The sequence below is a fragment of the Chrysemys picta genome, chromosome 6, assembly GCF_011386835.1.
Source record: "Chrysemys picta bellii isolate R12L10 chromosome 6, ASM1138683v2, whole genome shotgun sequence".
Lineage (NCBI taxonomy): Eukaryota > Metazoa > Chordata > Testudines > Emydidae > Chrysemys > Chrysemys picta.
Window position 1 is genome coordinate 1,008,176 of NC_088796.1, and position 16,655 is coordinate 1,024,830.

At 58.2% G+C, this 16,655-nt stretch overlaps 1 protein-coding gene across 5 annotated transcripts in view; it reads right to left on the bottom strand.

The window, feature by feature from the left end:
- Positions 1 to 1,569: 1,569 nt before the first annotated feature.
- Positions 1,570 to 16,655, bottom strand: part of CA9 (carbonic anhydrase 9) — a 46,149-nt gene continuing 31,063 nt past the window's right edge. For 3 of the 5 annotated variants that reach the window (XM_008174893.4, XM_065598572.1, XM_065598573.1), the window contains 10 exons: positions 16,166 to 16,258; positions 15,552 to 15,618; positions 14,230 to 14,387; positions 13,844 to 13,985; positions 9,225 to 9,299; positions 6,709 to 6,783; positions 3,230 to 3,253; positions 2,685 to 2,720; positions 2,261 to 2,354; positions 1,570 to 1,920 (listed from right to left, as the gene is read on the bottom strand). In XM_008174893.4, coding sequence (XP_008173115.1) covers positions 1,854 to 1,920; positions 2,261 to 2,354; positions 2,685 to 2,720; positions 3,230 to 3,253; positions 6,709 to 6,783; positions 9,225 to 9,299; positions 13,844 to 13,985; positions 14,230 to 14,387; positions 15,552 to 15,618; positions 16,166 to 16,258 — 831 coding nt within the window. In that variant the 3' untranslated portion in view covers positions 1,570 to 1,853. The remainder of the gene's footprint in view (positions 1,921 to 2,260; positions 2,355 to 2,684; positions 2,721 to 3,229; positions 3,254 to 6,708; positions 6,784 to 9,224; positions 9,300 to 13,843; positions 13,986 to 14,229; positions 14,388 to 15,551; positions 15,619 to 16,165; positions 16,259 to 16,655) is intronic. The other 2 variants (XM_008174894.4, XM_005288870.5) reach the window with 2 other exon arrangements.

Consider the following 16,655-nt stretch of genomic DNA (forward strand, 5'->3'; position numbering starts at 1 on the left):
CTTCTCTTCTGCAGACTAAACAATCCCAGTTCCCTCAGCCTCTCCTCATAAATCATGTGTTTCAGCCCCCTAATAATTTTTGTTGCCCTCCGCTGGACTCTCTCTCCAATTTTTCCACATCCTTCTTGTGTGGGGCCCAAAACTGGACACAGTATTCCAGATGAGGCCTCACCAATGTCGAATAGAGGGGAATGATCACGTCCCTCGATCTGCTGGCAATGCCCCTACTTATATAGCCCAAAATGCCATTTGCCTTCTTGGCAACAAGGGCACACTGTTGACTCATATCCAGCTTCTCGTCAACTGTGACCCCTAGGTCCTGCTTCCTAGCCATTCGGTCCCTAGTCTATAGCAGTGCATGGGATTCTTCCGTCCTAAGTGCAGGACTCTGCACTTGTCCTTGTTGAACCTCATCAGGTTTCTTATGGCCCAATCCTGTAATTTGTCTAGGTCCCTCTGTATCCTATCCCTACCCTCCAGCGTATCTACCTCTCCCCCCAGTTTAGAGTGAAGTTGGGGTAATACCCAGCTCGTATGCAGTGTTTCAGGGGTAGGGGCAGGGTTATTATCCGTATTGTACAGCTGGGGAAACCAAGGCACAGGCACGGAATTGATTTGTCTAAGGTCACCCACAGCCCAGTGGGGGAGCCTGGAAGAGAACCCAGCTGTTCTGAGCCCTGGTCCAGTGCTGAATCCACTCGACCACATTGCCACTGTCTTGGGAGGGGAGGTTTGTAGACAGTTGGGGAGGGGGCTGTCTTATTGTTTCCCTTGGGTCCTTGTTCATGACAGAAATGCTGCAGGGACTCCACATGGCCACTAGGTGTCAGCCAGTCCACGGCCTGTGGCGCTGGCATCGAGTGGGGCTGTGGCTGGATGTTGCCAGGTGGACGCGGGGCTCCAGGCTGGCCCAGTAACGAGCCCCACCAGAGGGTCACAGGATGCTGGGCACTGGCTTCCCCGCTCTGGCTGGGCAGTGGCTGTCTAGCCTCTGCTGCTGCAGGCAGGGGTCTGGTTGCTGAGCCCCGGGGGGCAGGCCGATGGCCATGGGAATCCCCCTCCCACCTGGGACAGGCCTCGTGGCAATTACTTCTGCTGCTGCTCAGCCCACGGTGCACTAAGAACGTGTGGGACTGAGCTGCACTTGCCACGGCAATGCAGCCACGGGCGGTGGGGGGGGGGGGAAGGCAAAGCCCAGCTGCAGCGTCCCCCATGTTGGGATTGGCCCAGGCCGCTGGAGCCTGTACCCTGACAGCTGGGGAATGTCCCACTGGTTCTTCACTGACCACAGGCAATGGGACCTTCAGTCTGGTTCCTGCACCCCCAGCCCGGTGGGGGGACATATCCCCTGCTAGCTTGTAACAATCACCCCTTGCTAACTCCCACCCCTGGGGCTTCCTGGCTGCTCTAGCTGGGCATCCGCTGTGCTGCTATGGGCGGCTGGCCCTGCCCAGGGGTGCTTCCTAGCCCTGGCCTGGGGCAATCCCCCAGCAGAGGCAGGGCCGTCACTGCAACGGTGGGAGTGGCCCTGGCCCCCGTGGGCGATGGCTCCTGCAGCAGAGGCAGGGCTGGTGTAGCAATAGGTTTTTATTTCATTTATTTTATTGTGTTTTTAAAAAAAGTATCTGTGAAAGGGGGGGAGTTTTCCCCCTCAGTCTCTGCTGAGCAGGTAACCAGGCCTCAAGGAGCGAAGGCCCCAGCCGAGGGGCCCCTGGTGCTCTGGCCCCCCGGTAGGGGGAAGGGCGTGCTGGGCTGGCCGCAGGTGGCAGGGTCGGGCTGGCTGAGCCCCAGGAGGCGTGTGCTGGTCTCCAGTCCATGTGCCAGAGGCCCTCGCAGGGCAGCAGGGGCAGCGCCTACGCCGCGTTCTCATCTGTGGTGGCTGCTGTGTAGATGACATTGGGCTTGGGGTGAGAGTCCGGCCTGCAGGGAAGGGAGAACACAGGGGTCAGGGCGGCCCTGGAATGAGCTGAGAAAGGACTGGTCACCTGCAGCTCCCTGGCAGCCCCCCTTCCGCATCATGGGGCAGGTGCTCCCCACTCACCCCCCGGCCGCTGGGCTGGGCTGGGCTGTGCAGGAGTGACTGCTGCTAGGTGGGCTGCGACTCTCCCAGCCTTTGCAGGGTAGGGCACTGGGGTGAGGGGTGGGGATTTGGCTGGGGGGGGCAGCAAGGGAGAATCATAAATTGAATGGAGTTTCAGGATGGTGGGGGGGGAGGTTCCTGCATACAGAGAGGGGAGTGGAGGATGCCTGGGGCTCTCACCTCCTATTCTGGCTCTGCTGCTTGTAGATGTAGATGAGGAAGGCCAGAGCCGTGACTGCGAAGAGAACCCCGAAGAGACCGGCCAGCACCTCCGCTGCAGACACAGGAGAGCAAGGGGGGGTGAGGCCCTAGACACAGACGGGGAGGGAGAGCTCTAGTCCTGGGAGAGTGGGACAAGCCAAGTGATGCTCCCGGGGGGGAGGAGGAGGAAGCTAGCGGCCCTGAGCAGGGCTGGGGTGCCACAGGACAGGGGCAGGGACAGGCCAGGAGAGCCAGGGCAGGGGGTGGAGTTGAGAGAAGTTGGATAGCCCCAGGCTGGGGAGGCTGTGTGGCCTGGGGCAGGAGGTCGAGGTAGCAGAAGCTGAGTGGTCCCGGGGCAGGGAATGGGGGGAGAGGCCAGGGCCACCCAGCAGGGAGCACTCACCTGTCTGCAGGGCGAAGCCCAGCTGTTTTTCTGAATCTAAACATGAAACAGTTTGAGGGGGACACAGAGACAGCAGGTGAGGCTGGGCAGGGACAGGTGCCAATATCACAGGACCCACCAGGCCCCTCCCACCTGCCCCATGTACAACCCCCAGCCCACTATCTAGCCATCGCCTGCCCACATCCCAGCATGCAGCCACCAAGCCTGCCCCCCCCCACATCCTATCCCAGCGTGCAGCCCCATCCCCCACCCATCCCATTAGGGGGTCACTGAAATCTGCACACCCCCAATCTGTGTGCACCCCCACCCCCCTGTGCAGTGCCAGGCTCTTTCCTGGCACACAGCCACCCCCACCCCCATGTAAACTCATGTCACCCCATGGACATGTTTCCCTCCCCCCTGGCATGGTGCCTTAGGGAAGCAGGAACCACCCCCCATTGGCACTGCCCTGGCGGCTCCTGCTCTGAGCTGGTGTTAAGGGGAGGCCTGGCAATTCTTCGCCTCTGCCCCATCCTTGGGGTGTGGGGCCGGGGCCCAGCTCTTACCTGCGCATGGTGGGCAGCCAGCACCTGCAACAGAGGCAACAGGGTGAGCAGGCCATGGGGGGGGGTGGGGGGTGGACAGGCATGTCCCATTACAGTCCCCCCCTCCCCCCGTTTATTTGGTTTTGGTAAAACAACTTTGAAGGGTCTCTGCCCCCAGCAGAGCTGCCATTCCCGCTGCCCCCCCTCTCCAGCAGGGACATTCTCCCCCTCTGCACACAACCAGCCCCAGCAATGCGGCTGCTTTAAGCCCAGCTCATCGGTCCTTCAGCATGGCTCAGCTGCTCCCTGGGGCTTGGCCTCTGCTCCAGTTCTTCCTCGTACTCAGGTGTTTTGTGAAACGCACCCCACCACTTTCCAATTCAGGGAAACCCAGAGCCCAACTAGGAGCGTCTCATGCCCACAGCGAGGCCTCCGTCACACACACAATGGCACTGGGAGACCCTCACATACACCCCCAGGGGGGTATGACAGTCCTTTGGCCATGACCATCACCAATCTAGCCTCTGACAGAGCCCAGAACCCCCTTCCTCCCTTCCTGAGAGACCCCGCTGCCCACACAGGACTCTGGAAATCCATAAAGGAACTGTGCCAAAACCCAGCCAGCAACACAGCTTGGGAAATGCTGGTTCCCCTGAGCCAGGCGCGACAAAGAGAGAAGCCCAGATCTCCAGCCGTGCTCCCAAATATGCCTAGCATATGAGGTGCCCTCCCCAGCAGCTGTGCTGGCTGCAGGGAGATGGAAAGGACAGACGTGGAAGTGTCAGTGCCAATCCCTGGGGCTCACAAGCCAGCAGGAGTGTGGTACCGTCTTCAGGAACATCGCTGGTGCTTACCCCTGCAGCGCCTTTGGGGGCAGGAGTCACGGGGGGAGCCCCACCACATGTGGTGAGATTACAGGGACTTCAAACAATTCAGGGGCCTCTCAGAAATGCCTGTGCCCAGCCCTCATGGAAACCCCCACCCCAGTGCCTGCCCAGCTTCAACATCCACCCTCTAGATCTTGTTATACTTTTGTCTGCTAGACAGGCCATCTTTCCGCAATTTTCTGTTCCCGCTGCCGGTACTGATCGACTGTGATCAAGTCACCCTTCATCTTTGTTAAGCTAAAAATGACTGAGCTCCTTGAGTTTATCACTATAGGGCAGGTTTTCCCCTTGTTTAATCAGTCTCCGGTTCCTCTCAACCCTCTCCAGTTTTCATCCACCCTTCAACTGTGGGCACCAGCACTGGACACACTATTCCAGCAGCGGCTGCATCAGTGCCAAATAAAGAGATAAAATAAACTCTCTGCCCCTACTCAGGATTCCCCTGGTTATGCCTCTGTGACGAACTGGGACTGTTCTTAATGTGGTCTTTGAATGCTGAGTGGGGAGTGTTGGCTGGGAAGACAGGGGAGTGTGGCTAGGACGGTCTGCATTGGGGATGGGAGACTGGCTGTAAGGGAGGATACCTGAGCATGTAACGTGAGACCCCAGGAAGGGGTTAGAGGCCAGGTGACACCTCTGCCCGGGAAACTGAACAAAGGCTGGGGAGAGAGGTTCAGAGCTGGCTGGTGATATGGCTGGGAGGCAGACGGGGCTCTGACCTCCCAAGGGGGCTGCGGTGCCCTGGGACCCCAAGATGCAGCTAATTGGGGGGGGGGGGATCCTGTTGCCTGTGCCTGCAGGACCTGTCTTGGACTGTGTTCCTGTCGTCTAAATAAACCTTCTGCTTTACTGACTGGCTAAGAGTCCTGGTGAATCGCAGGAAGCCGGGGGTGCAGGGCCCTGAGTCCCCCACACTCCGTGACAGCCTCCCAGGGTCACATTTGCTCTTTTGGGCCATAGTATTGCACTGGCCCCTCATGTTCAGCTGATTCTCCACCACAGCCACCCCCAAGGCTTTTCCAGAGTCGCTGCTTCCCAGGACTGAGTGCCCTGTCCAGTACGTGCAGCTGCAGCCTTTGATCCTGCATTTGTCTGTTCCTAGACGTACATGTTTACATTGGCTATATTAAAACACATATTGTTTGCTTGTGCCCAGGTTCCAAGCGATCCCGATCCCTGTGTCAGGGACCTGTGCCCATTATTTCCCACTGCCCCACCAATGTTTGTGTCAAACTTTATCAGTGATGATTTTACATTTTCTTCTAGATAATTGATAAAAATGTTAAATAACATAAGGCCAGGAACTGATGACTGTAGGACCCCACTGAAAACCCACCCGTTTGATGATTCCCAGTTACATTTTGAGATCTATAAGTTAACCAGTTTTGAATCCAGCTGTTAGCCATATTAATTATATATCAGTCTAGTTTCTTAATCAAAATGTCCTGTGGTCCCAAGTCAAATCCCATACCGAAGCCTGGCTATTGCATTTACCTTTGCTGTAATCTCATAAAAAAAACAGCACGTTGATTTGACAAGATCTATTTTCCATAAACCCATTTTGACTGGCATGAATTATATTACACCCCCCACCCCTTTAATTCTTTATTAAGCGAGTCCCATATCAGCAGCCCCATTGTTTTGCCTAGGAACAACGTCAGCCTGATAAACCAGGAATTACCTGGGTCAGTCTGTTTAACCTTTTCAAACAGTCACACACCATTAAATATTGGCACAATCACTCTCACTGCTAAATATTTGTGCCTTATTTCTAGTCTGTATTTGTCTAGCTGCAGCTGATAGCTACTGGAGCTCGTTCTGCCTTTGTCTGGTAGAATTAAGAGCCCTTTGTTCCCTGTGTAAGTAATTGTGGAAAATGATGAGTCTTTCCAAAGCAGATTTTCCAGATCTTGAACACTCACAACTCTTCCCTGAACCTTTTCCTAGCTTTCAACATCCCCTTTGAAGTGTGGCCCCTGGAGCAGGACACCGTGTTCAGCAATGCCATATGCAGAAGTAATAGCACCCCCGGCAGGCAAGGGTCAGGTTTTGTTACCATCACGCTGGGCACTCCTGTGCCAGTGTACATCTGCCATAATCACGGAGTCCTTCAAGTGATAAAGGGCCTTGAAGGCCAAGACCAGGAGTTCAAGTGTGAGGCACTGGAGCGCCATGGCAAGAACTCAGGGTGTGTGCAGGGGAAGTGCCCAGGGCCCAGAAAGCCCAAACAGCCTGAAAGTGCCTCATGGACAAAGTGCGAATGTTGTTTATTATTCTAGTGCCCATGTACCTAGAGCCTCTCCCACTCCAGAGAAAACGTTCCATCCCCCCCACTAGCCATTGCCAGAGCCCAGGTCCCTCTAGCACTGGAGAGACCTCCACACACAGCCCATCACCCCCCAGCCACCACCAGAGCTCAGGCTAGGACAGTCCTCAAGCCAAACCCCCACATGAGACAATCCCAGCACCAAAGCCCATCAAGCCCAGAACCCCAGCAGAGGTTCAGACTCCGACTGGCCCAAAGAGAGCCCTTCCCAGCAGCTGTGCTGGCTGCAGGCAAGTGGAAAGCACAGAGATGGGAGAACCAGTTCCAGCCACCAAGGGGAGCGGTACCTTCTTCAGGCGCTTTGTCGGTGCTTCCCCCTGCAGTATCTTCAAGGGCAGGAGTCACAGGGGCATCGCTGCCATCTGGGGTGAGATTACAGGGGACTGAAATATGCACAAACCAGGGGGAGGGGCTTTTCCAGCCAAGGGCCACCCACAACCCTCGCTCTGAATCAAGGAATAGTCTAAAACTCCATCATGGAGCCCTGGAAATCCTGAAATACCCTGAGCAGCCCAGCGAGGCACGCCATTACAAATCTGTTCGCACCTCTTTCAGCGCTGCCAGCAGGCTTGCTAAACAACGCTACGTCTCTACCTTACCTGAGTCGCACCCCCACAGTCTCAGCCCTCTTTTTGCCATGTTTGAGTCACTCCTCAAATTCTCTCCTCCTCCTGCCTCCACTACTCTCTCCATAAAGGGGCGCGGCAATTCCTTCCAAGAGCAGATTGACAAACTATAACAGGACCTTCCCCCTCTCGTCTTGCCTTCCCTTCGCCTCCTACAGCTCTCGCCACCTTCTCCCTGAGAACAGAGGCAGACATTTTTCATCTGCTCGCCTCTTCGAGCCCCAGGACCGTCTGCTCTCTTGGGCCACACTAATTCCCCCTTTTACCCTTCTCCGTAATCTCTCACTGGTCTGTGGCGCGTGCCCCTCTGTGACAACGCCTTCCCGCGGCCGGCAAGCATGCTTTAGTTTCTTCCATCGTAACAAATGAGCCCAGTTCCCTTTCAGTTCTAAGGCCACCGAACACAAGGTTTACGCTCGCTGGCTGGAGTTCCGCTCCACTCTGGCTCTTGGTCCTTGCACTTCACACTCACCCACGTCTGTAATGAGCTCTTAGCCGACACTCAGACCCATCCGCCTTGACCTGTCAGCTGCCTGGCACGCAGTCACCCATGCCCGTCTTGAAGTCTTGTCCTGCCTGGGCGTCTGTCACTCTGCCCTCTCCTGAGTCTCCTCCCACCTCTCCAATTGCTCCTGCAGCCAGTCCTTCTGCACGTCCTCCTCCGTCCCACTTCAGCTGTCTGGGGGATTCCTCAGGGCTCTGGCCTTGGGCTCCTTCTCTTCTCCCGCTACACCTAGCTCTGAGTAATTTCATCTGCATACACAATACCAGCTCTATGATGGTGATTCACAGACCAGTCTCCTTCTGTACACACTAACATCTCAGCCTGTCTCGCTGACATCGCTTCCTGGCTGTCTCACCATCAGCTCATGTGCAATATGGCTAAACCAGAGCGCTTAATCTCCGCCCAACACACAAGTCTGCTACCTCCCTTCCTGACCACAGTGGACAACACCACAACCCTGCCTGTCACTCAGGCCTGTCACCGGGGTGTCATCATTGACTCGGACCGCTCTCTAGTTCCTCACATCCAGACTGAGTGCAAGTCTTGCAGCTTTTTTTGCATAACATCACTAAGATCCGCCCTTTCGTATCCATCCACAAGCTAAAACACGTCAGCTCATGTCTCAATTACGGCGCCAGTCTTGACACGCGTCTCCCTGACGGCTCACACTCAAAGCTAATTTCCTAGGCTGTCGCTCTGACCACAGATCCCTCCACTGCCGCCCTCTTCTCTAGCACAGGGGTTCTCAACCTTTTTGTTCCTGGGGCCCCCCAACACGCTATAAAACCCCCAGGGCCCCCCTGTGCCACAACAACTGGTTTTCTGACTACAAAAGCCAGGGCAGCGTTAGGGGGTAGCAAGCCGGGCAACTGCCTGGGGCCCCACGCCACAGGGGCCCCTGCAAAGCTACATTGCTCAGGCTTCAGCTTCAGCCCCGAGTGGCGGAGCTCAGGGCAATGGGCTTCAGCCCCATGCAGTGGGGCTTTGGCTTTCTGCCCTGGGCCCCAGAAAGTCTAAGGCTGGCCCTGCTTGGTGGCCCCCCTAAAATCTGTTCACGGCCCCCCAGGGGACCCCAGAACCCTGGTTGAGAACCACTGCTCTAGCACATCCAACATTTGTCTCCTTGCGTCCCTTTCAAGGCCCTTCATGGCCTATCTCCCCCCCACATACGGCGTTTAAAAGAAACAAAACACCCCACCCAGCAAGAGTTGCGATACAGGGGAACAAACTAGCTACTGACACTCCTGTCCCCCCACCCTCCAAAGAAACTCCTGGGAATACCTAGTATAGCAGAGCCCATCCCCCACAGCCAACCACTGAGACAGCCCCGAGCCCCATCCTCCAGCTAGCACCCCCCCCCCCAGGTGCAGAGCTATCCATCCCCCACAGCCAGCCACTGAGACAGCCCCAAGCCCCTGCCCCTGCCCCCCAGGAGCACCCAACCTGCTCAGATCCACAGCCGCACCCACCAACCAGCCACGCTGCCCCTCAGAGCCCAGAAGCCTCTCGGCCCAGCTCCCCAGCAGAGGCGTTGACTCTGCCCAGACACGGTAGAACCCCCCCACCCCCCCCACAGCTGTGCTGGCTGCAGGGAGACGGGCAGGACAGACAGGGGGGAGCCCGATCCAGCCCTTCGAGGGGATAACAAAAGCCACCAGGAGGAGAGCGGTACCTGATCCGGGGGCTTCGGCCGTGCTTCTCTCTGTGGCACCGTCAGGGGCGGGCGTCACAGGGGGAACGCCGTCGTCTGGTGAGATTCAGGGACTCAAACACACAAGATCCAGGGGCCTCCCAGCACCCCAGTGACCACCCCCCCAGCCATCCCCCCAGCAACTCCCCTGGAATGCCTGCACAGAAGCCAGGAACAGCCCAAACCTGGTCCCACACCCGCAGCCCAACATGTCCCAGCAACCTTCACAATCTCCCCCTCCCCCTCATCCCGTGAGCAGCCCAGAGACTCACTGAATTCAACCGCCTGTGGCAAGGACACTCCGAATCCTGGGCCCATGCCATCCCTGCCCCTGGGACCCTTCTGCAGGCAGCTTTGGGCTCTTACCAGAACGCTCGCCCCAGCCCGAAGCCCTGACTAATGGGGCAGGACCCTGCATTGGGGCCAGGCAGGTAAAGTCAGCGCACTGACTGCTGTGCCCCATGTGTTCAGCACAAGCCTTTGTTAGGTTCGGCTTTGCCTGATTCCCTGCCGGGGACGCGGCCTCCTTTGGGACTGCGTGCCCCTAGGCCAGGGGTGGGCAATCTTTTTGGTCCGAGAGCCACATCTGGGTATGGAAATTGTGTGGTGGGCCATGAATGCTCATGAAATTGGGGGATGGGGAGCGGGAGGGAGTGAGGGCTCCAGCTGGGGGTGCGGGCTCTGAGGTGGGGCCAGAAATGAGGAGTTCAGGGTGCAGGAGGGGGCTCCGGACTGGGGCAGGGGGTTGGGGTGTGGGAGGGGATCAGGGGTGCAGACTCTGGGTGGCGCTTACTTCAAGCAGCTCTTGGAAGCAGCAGCATGTTCCCCCTCCAGCTCCTACGTGGAGCGCGGCCAGATGGCTCTGCGCACTGCCCCGTCTGCAGGCGCCGTCTCTGCAGCTTCCATTGGTCCTGTTTGCTGGCCAATGGGCGCTGCGGAGGCGGCGCTTGGGGTGGGGGCAGCGTGTGGAGCCCCCTGGCTGTCCCTATGTGTAGGAGCCAGAGGGGAGAACATGCCGCTGCTTCCGGGAGCTGTGTGGAGGAAGCCCCCGACCCCACTCCCTGGCAGGAGCTCGAGGGCCAGATTAAAACGTCTGAAGGGCTAGATGTAGCTCCCGGGCCATAATTTGCCCACCCCCTGTCCTAGGCACTGCCCACAGCACCTGGGTGACAGAGACAGGGGTCTGGCTCAGATCGGGGACCTGGGCCCAGCCTGGCTGGAAGAGTCATGCTGAACCGCGAAGAAAGCCCTGAACCCTGCAGCAAGTGGCACCTTCCTCCCGCATTCACAGCCCCAAGCCAAGTTCCACATCCTGCTACAGCCTGACAGAGATGCTCAGAGCCAGGCCGGAGCCAGAGGGCACTGCGATGGTAGGGCCTCCTCTCACTGAGCCGGGGACCTCTCCACCCAGCAGCCAGTGGGCCAGGAACTTGCCAGAGGCAATCTGTCCCTCTGAGCTGCGTCATCTGCCCCAAAGACAACAGAGACGCATTGCCTGGGCCCAGCCACCTCCCTCCCCCACCTCCAGGGCCTTTAACTTCTGGAAGCCCTAAAGGCCCAAGAATGGGTCAGTGGCTCTGAGCTGTTCCAGCCGAGCCTTGGCCCGTGGGTGCCTGCTGCACCAGGGTGCCAGCTCATCAGCACCATCCCAGGAGGGCCGGAAGCCCGGATGCCCAGCTGTGACGAAGTCGGACTGTTCTTAATGTTTCCTCTGAATACTGTGTGGGTGCCTCAGTTTCCCCTATGCAGTTCTTAAGTCTCTAGGTGGTGGGATAAAGGCCAGTGTGCATAAAAATGGCCAACACTCTGTCTCCTGGCAACTAATGGCCGGGGCCCTTCCCCCCTGCAAGGAGATAGCTAAGGTGAACAAAGAGATCAGGTGACCTCCTGGCCCGGGACAGAGACAAAGGCCAGAAAGGAGGGGCTGGAGGGGGTTTCAGTTTGGAGCTGGCTGGGGACTAGGAGTTAGAGCAGACGGGGGTGTCTGGCTCGCTGGGCCCCAGAATGGACCCGGCGGAGGGGTCCCGTTCGCTGGACCGACAAGCTCTGTTTTAGACCCTGTTCCTGTCATCTAATAAACCTCTGTTTTACTGGCTGGCTGAGAGTCACGTCTGATTGTGGAGTGGGGGGTGCAGAACCCTCTGGCTCCCCCAGGACCCCGCCTGGGCAGACTCACTGTGGGAAGCGCACGGAGGGGCATATGCTGAATGCTCCAAGGTCAGACCCAGGAGCTGAAGCCATGTGAGCTTCTTGCCCTAAGGACAGTCTGCTCCATGGGAGAGGAGGCTCCCCAGAGTCCTGACTGGCTTTGTGGGGAGCAGTTCCAGAGCATCGCCCGGGGACTCCGTGACACCAGCCAGCAGAAATTGAAGAAGCACACAGGAAATGAGCCCTCAGCCATGTTACCAATGGCTTCAGCACCTACAGCAAAGTGAGCAGAGCAAGCCCAGCCAGGCGGGCGGCAGGGGCCCAATGGCACCCACACGGCCCTGTGCTAACCATCACCACCCCCAAGACACCATCACAAGGGGCCCTTCGTGCCCCCTCAAGCAGGGCACTTGCAGAGGGAGCTGGTGCGGCCGTGAGAGACAGTCCCCCCAGCAACCACCTAGCGGGGACAGAGCTGCAGGGATGCCACTCACCATCGTCTGCCATTCCCCAAGGCAGCAGCCAAGCTCTGACCAGGGTGTAGAAGACGAATCACTTGCACTGTGCCCCGGGTGCTCAAAGCCTGGCTGGGAAAGGGGTGGGCAGACCCCAGGAGCCATGGCTGGGGCAGCTCCTGCCAGCGCCACCCTTACAATGTGCAGCGCCGGGGCCTCCTGGTACGGTCGACACGCTCAGTGCCACCACAGAGTTGCCTGGTCTCACGTGCGGCCGGAGGCAGCTCAGCCCCGGCCTGGCCATGTTCTCGGAGGCACAGGGAGTCTGGCTCCACAGCGCCTGCAGCCCATTCCCGTTCCCACGTCTGCCCAAAGCCAGCGGCTCTCTCCAGACCATGGTCACTGCAGTCAAGGAGGCACTGTGGCCCATCATAGTGCCAGCCCCTCCTCTGCCCCTCTCCCTGTGAGGCTGAGAGTCCCAGCCTCCATTCCCTCCAGAGCCTGTTTTAACCGGTAATGTTTGGGACGTCAGAGGGAGAGCAGCCTGTTAGCGTGTCACCCTGCCCCCTCCTGCTGTCTCCCTGGGGCACCCGGGCTGCTGAGTGGGAGGCACTGGGAGAGCAGCCCCAGCTAATGGCTCAGCTCGGCCTGGTTTGGGGCAGCAGGACTGACCAGAGCCCACTGGTGGTTTCGTGCTGCCCCACGTGACACAGGGGATCATCATATCCCCTGTGGAGGTCGGGCACCCAGACCTTCCCCTCCTCACTGCTTCAGGGAGCCGTGTGACATCTGTGCACATACAGATGTGCCCTTATTGCTCCCAACAGGCCCCATCAAGGCGCCTGTGGGGCAGAGCCAGGGACGTTCTTCTCCAGTGAGTCTGGTTCTTCCTTCACGCTGGGCAGCAGCAGGACTGACATCCCTGGGCCTTGCTGAGCCCACAGAGTGTGACCCCTCTTTCTAGGGTGCCTGCACTGTCTCTCCTTGAAACCCACCCTCACCTGCACGACGTGTGCTGTAAGGGCGATCTCAGTGACTGCGATTTCCAAGGCCTCCGCCACCCTCCCTGTACCAGGGCTCCGGCACATCCACCAGCACATGTGGTTGGTGGTGGGTCAATCGTCTGCTCTACAGGCAGTAACTGAAACTGGGCCCAAAACTAGGACTTTGTGACACACTATGGGGCTCCGCCAGGCAAATATTTACCCAATGCGGTATCACAGGCCGTTAATGGTTCTGTTATCGCCTGGTACACACCTGCTGTATCATGCACAGGGTGGCTTTGTCTGGGGGTGAGACACAGAGACACGCCGGGGCTTGGCCCACCTGCTTGGCCCAGCCTCAGTTGTTGAATGATCCAGGAGTGGGGCAGCGAGACTGCGGCTTTCCTAGACCACTGATGGGTCAGGAAGATCAACAAGTCCCTGAGCTGGGGCAGGAGTGTTCCAGGGAAGGGTTCAAAGAAGCTGAACTGACCGAGCCCTTTCCCAGGTGGGGAAGAGGGTATGCCCCCATTCACTGCTGGGCCTAGCCAGGCCCAGAAGTGGGAGCCACAAAATACCCCTGGAGGGTGTGTTCTGGGGTTTCAAAGAGTCCTGCTCTCCTGCAGCTCCAGCCTGGCTTTGGCTAGCAGGGCTGGAGACATGCAGAGAAGCACCTGAACGCCTGGGTCCCGAAGGGAGCTGGCAAAAACTGCCAACAACTTGCTGTGACTACTTGTTCAGACACATTCCTTTTGTGCCCTGCTGGCATGTCAGCTGTGAGGCCAGGACAGAGCAGGTCCTGGAGACCAAGCTGCCTCCCCACAGAGCCCCCTCAGGTCAGGTTAGCAGTGAGACCCATTGCGTTGTTTGGCCCCACGGCTCGCTGGCACTGGCTTACATGAGCTATTCCTTCCTGGGACACCAGCGTCCGGGTCCTGCTCTGCTCTGCCAGGCTTGTCTGTGTCAGGGTGGCACGCAGCAGAGAACCGCCCAGCCCCATCCCACAGCTCCTTACCAGGTAGCGGGACCCGTCTCGGGCTGAGGGATGCCTGGAAATTCGCTAGGACTTTCCGTCCGTGCAGGCTCTGGGTTAGCCGGAAGTTGTTCTGCAGATCTTTGTCATCGTCTCCCTGCAGCGTGGTCTCCAGCAGCGAGATCTGGAGAGGGAGGGTTGAACGGCGTCACTAAGCCGCCCCTGGGAGCCTCTTGAACTCAGCCATCCTCGGTGCCCTGGTGCGAGGGGGGCTGGCTTCAGGAAGTCTCCAGTGGCCCACGGGCCGCCCCCGCCCATTGCTGGTGCTGGCACGCAGCTCCTAGCGTGACAGGCATGGCAGAGCCACCTGCAGACAGCCCCACCCACCCCCAAGAGGAGAAAAGGAGGCCCTCACCCCCCGGACGGACCTGCTCCTTGGACAGCAGCACCGTCTGGTTGAAGACAGTCCAGTTCACCGTCTGGTAGCAGGGAGGGGTGGTCAGAGAGCCGCTGTAGCGGTAATAGCGGCTTAGGTTGGTGGGCAGCAACCCTTCAATATTGAATCCAGCCACAGTCCTTTCCGTGCCTGGAAGGAAAAAAATACTGCCTGTGCTCTAGAGCAGTGTGTCTCCATGCTCTAGAACAGAGAGACAGCACAATCTAGAGCAGCACAGCTCCATGGACTAGAGCACAGCAACAATCGAGAGCTGCACAGGCCCCTGGGGATCTGAATCTGGACAGCATTGTTGTCGGCAAAAGGGCCCGAGGACAGCAACATCGGGTTCGTTGCCTGGTGTGCTTCACGCCAATGAACACACCAGGATGGAGAAGCAAACAAAGTTTATTTGAGATCTCAAAGTGGTGCAAGGAGACAGACAAGTCTCAGATCAAGCACACTGAGAGAAACAGTTTTCCCTTTTTATTCTTTTGCAGCTAGGCTTCACCCTTTACCCCCCTCCTTCACCCTCCCTTTCTCCTATAATAGTTTACTTTAAGCAAGTAACAAGCAATTACATTTCACAGCCAAATTCCTCCCTCTTCCCCTCTCCCTTCTCTCCCCCCCTTCTCCCATTCCCTCTCCCTTCTTCTACAAAAGCCATGTTTATACATTTAAGCAGTTAAATCATTCTGGCGGCTATAAGTCTAGCTTGTTAGTAACACTCCTCTAAACCGTTACCTGGTCCTGTTTCCCTTTGATTTATTATCTCCCCTTCAGCCAGAAACATACAGGTCTCATTATTACCGCTTGGTACCAGTATGAAGGGGGGGTTGTAACTGATAACTGGTTGTTACACATTCTAATTTCTGCCCCTGGCTTTTGAGGTCGATTAAAGTGAAACATGGAGCAACTTTGGTTCCTTTCGGCCTCGTGACACCAACAGCATGATCCTGGTCAGCACATGCCCAGGAGCCAACATCCAGAGACGGTGAGCTGTCACTGCGCAGCCGCCTGGGAACTGAGCCCTGGTTTCACTGCAGACGCACAATGCCCTGGCCAGGCACAGCCAGTCTGTACAAGCCCTGGATGGACGAGCCTATGGCGCTAGAGAAGCCATGTCATTGGGACAGGTGCAGAGTGGGAGCCCGGGGAATCCCGAGGGATGAGACAGGCCACTCATTGCCTGTCTGTCTCACAGGAGCTGCCTGCCTCTGTCTGTCTCTGGCATGCACAGGCCTCTCCATGCAGCAGGCAGCTCACCGCTGCCCCGGGCTGTCCCCATGGTGGGCATTAGGCAGGCAAGGGCTTTACCTTCCTCTTGGACCTTATGCAGCTGCTCAAGCAGAGGCTGATAGTGCACGTTGTCCTCCGGCCCAACCTGTAACACAGACTCAGCAGGTGTGAAAGCACAGGCGCCAGGAAGGGCCAGTCCCCTGCCTATTAAGCCCTGGTAGCTGGGTCACAGCAGGGAGGGTAGCTCTGAACATGGGACTAATTTCACTCTCACAGGCAGCAGAGCGACCTGTGACCTCCCTGACTAACCTGGCTGGGGTCAGGGCATCCCGCAGCACGGCCCTTGCACCCCCGACCAGGATCAAAGCATGAACCCTACCACTGACCAGCGATTAGGGCATCCCCTAACCTCACTTGGACCAGTGCACAGAGCACTTTCTGCCTCCCACCACAAGCATGGCCCAGCGATCGGGGCATGTCCCGTCTCCGCGCTGGCATGGCCCAGTTGTCAGAGCATTCCTCCCTCCCAGACAGCCCCTGCCCTCCATTGCCCCTGTTCTCCTCCACCCCAGAACTGCCTATGCCCTCTCAGTCCTCGCCTACCCTGCCACGCCCAGCCCAGTGATCAGAGCATCCCTGCCTGGCACTGCCCCCCCCCCCACCTTCCCAGGGACTGCCCCCATTGCCATCACCTGCAGGAAAGCTGCCAGCACTGCCAGGCCACCGGGTTGCCTCATTGCCTCTTTGATGCTGCCAGAGCTGGGGTTGTAATACACCACATGGATCTGGAATCAAAGCACAGAACCCCCTGAGGCTCCATTGTGCCATGGGTGAGTGCTGGACCCCCCAGTCCTGCACCGGTCCCAGTATGACCCCGCCAGGTCTGGCCAACCCCAGCACTAGGGCCTCGCCATTAGCAGTACCTGGGGCTTGGTCAAGCGGCCAGAGCCCCCCACTCGGCACCAGGCAAGCTCCCCAAACCATTTTACAGTGACCCGAGAGTGCTGCTGCTGCCAGCCCCTGCTGCCCAAGAGCCCTGCCACCAGCCTCCCCTGTTTTCTGCACATGGGTCAGGGCTGAAGGTCGTCTCCCTGGTGCCCCTCTAGCTGGGGCAGCAGCATGCTGGCAGCCCCTCCAACTCCTGTCCTCCCTGATGCACTGGGCCCTGGCGGCTCCGTGTGA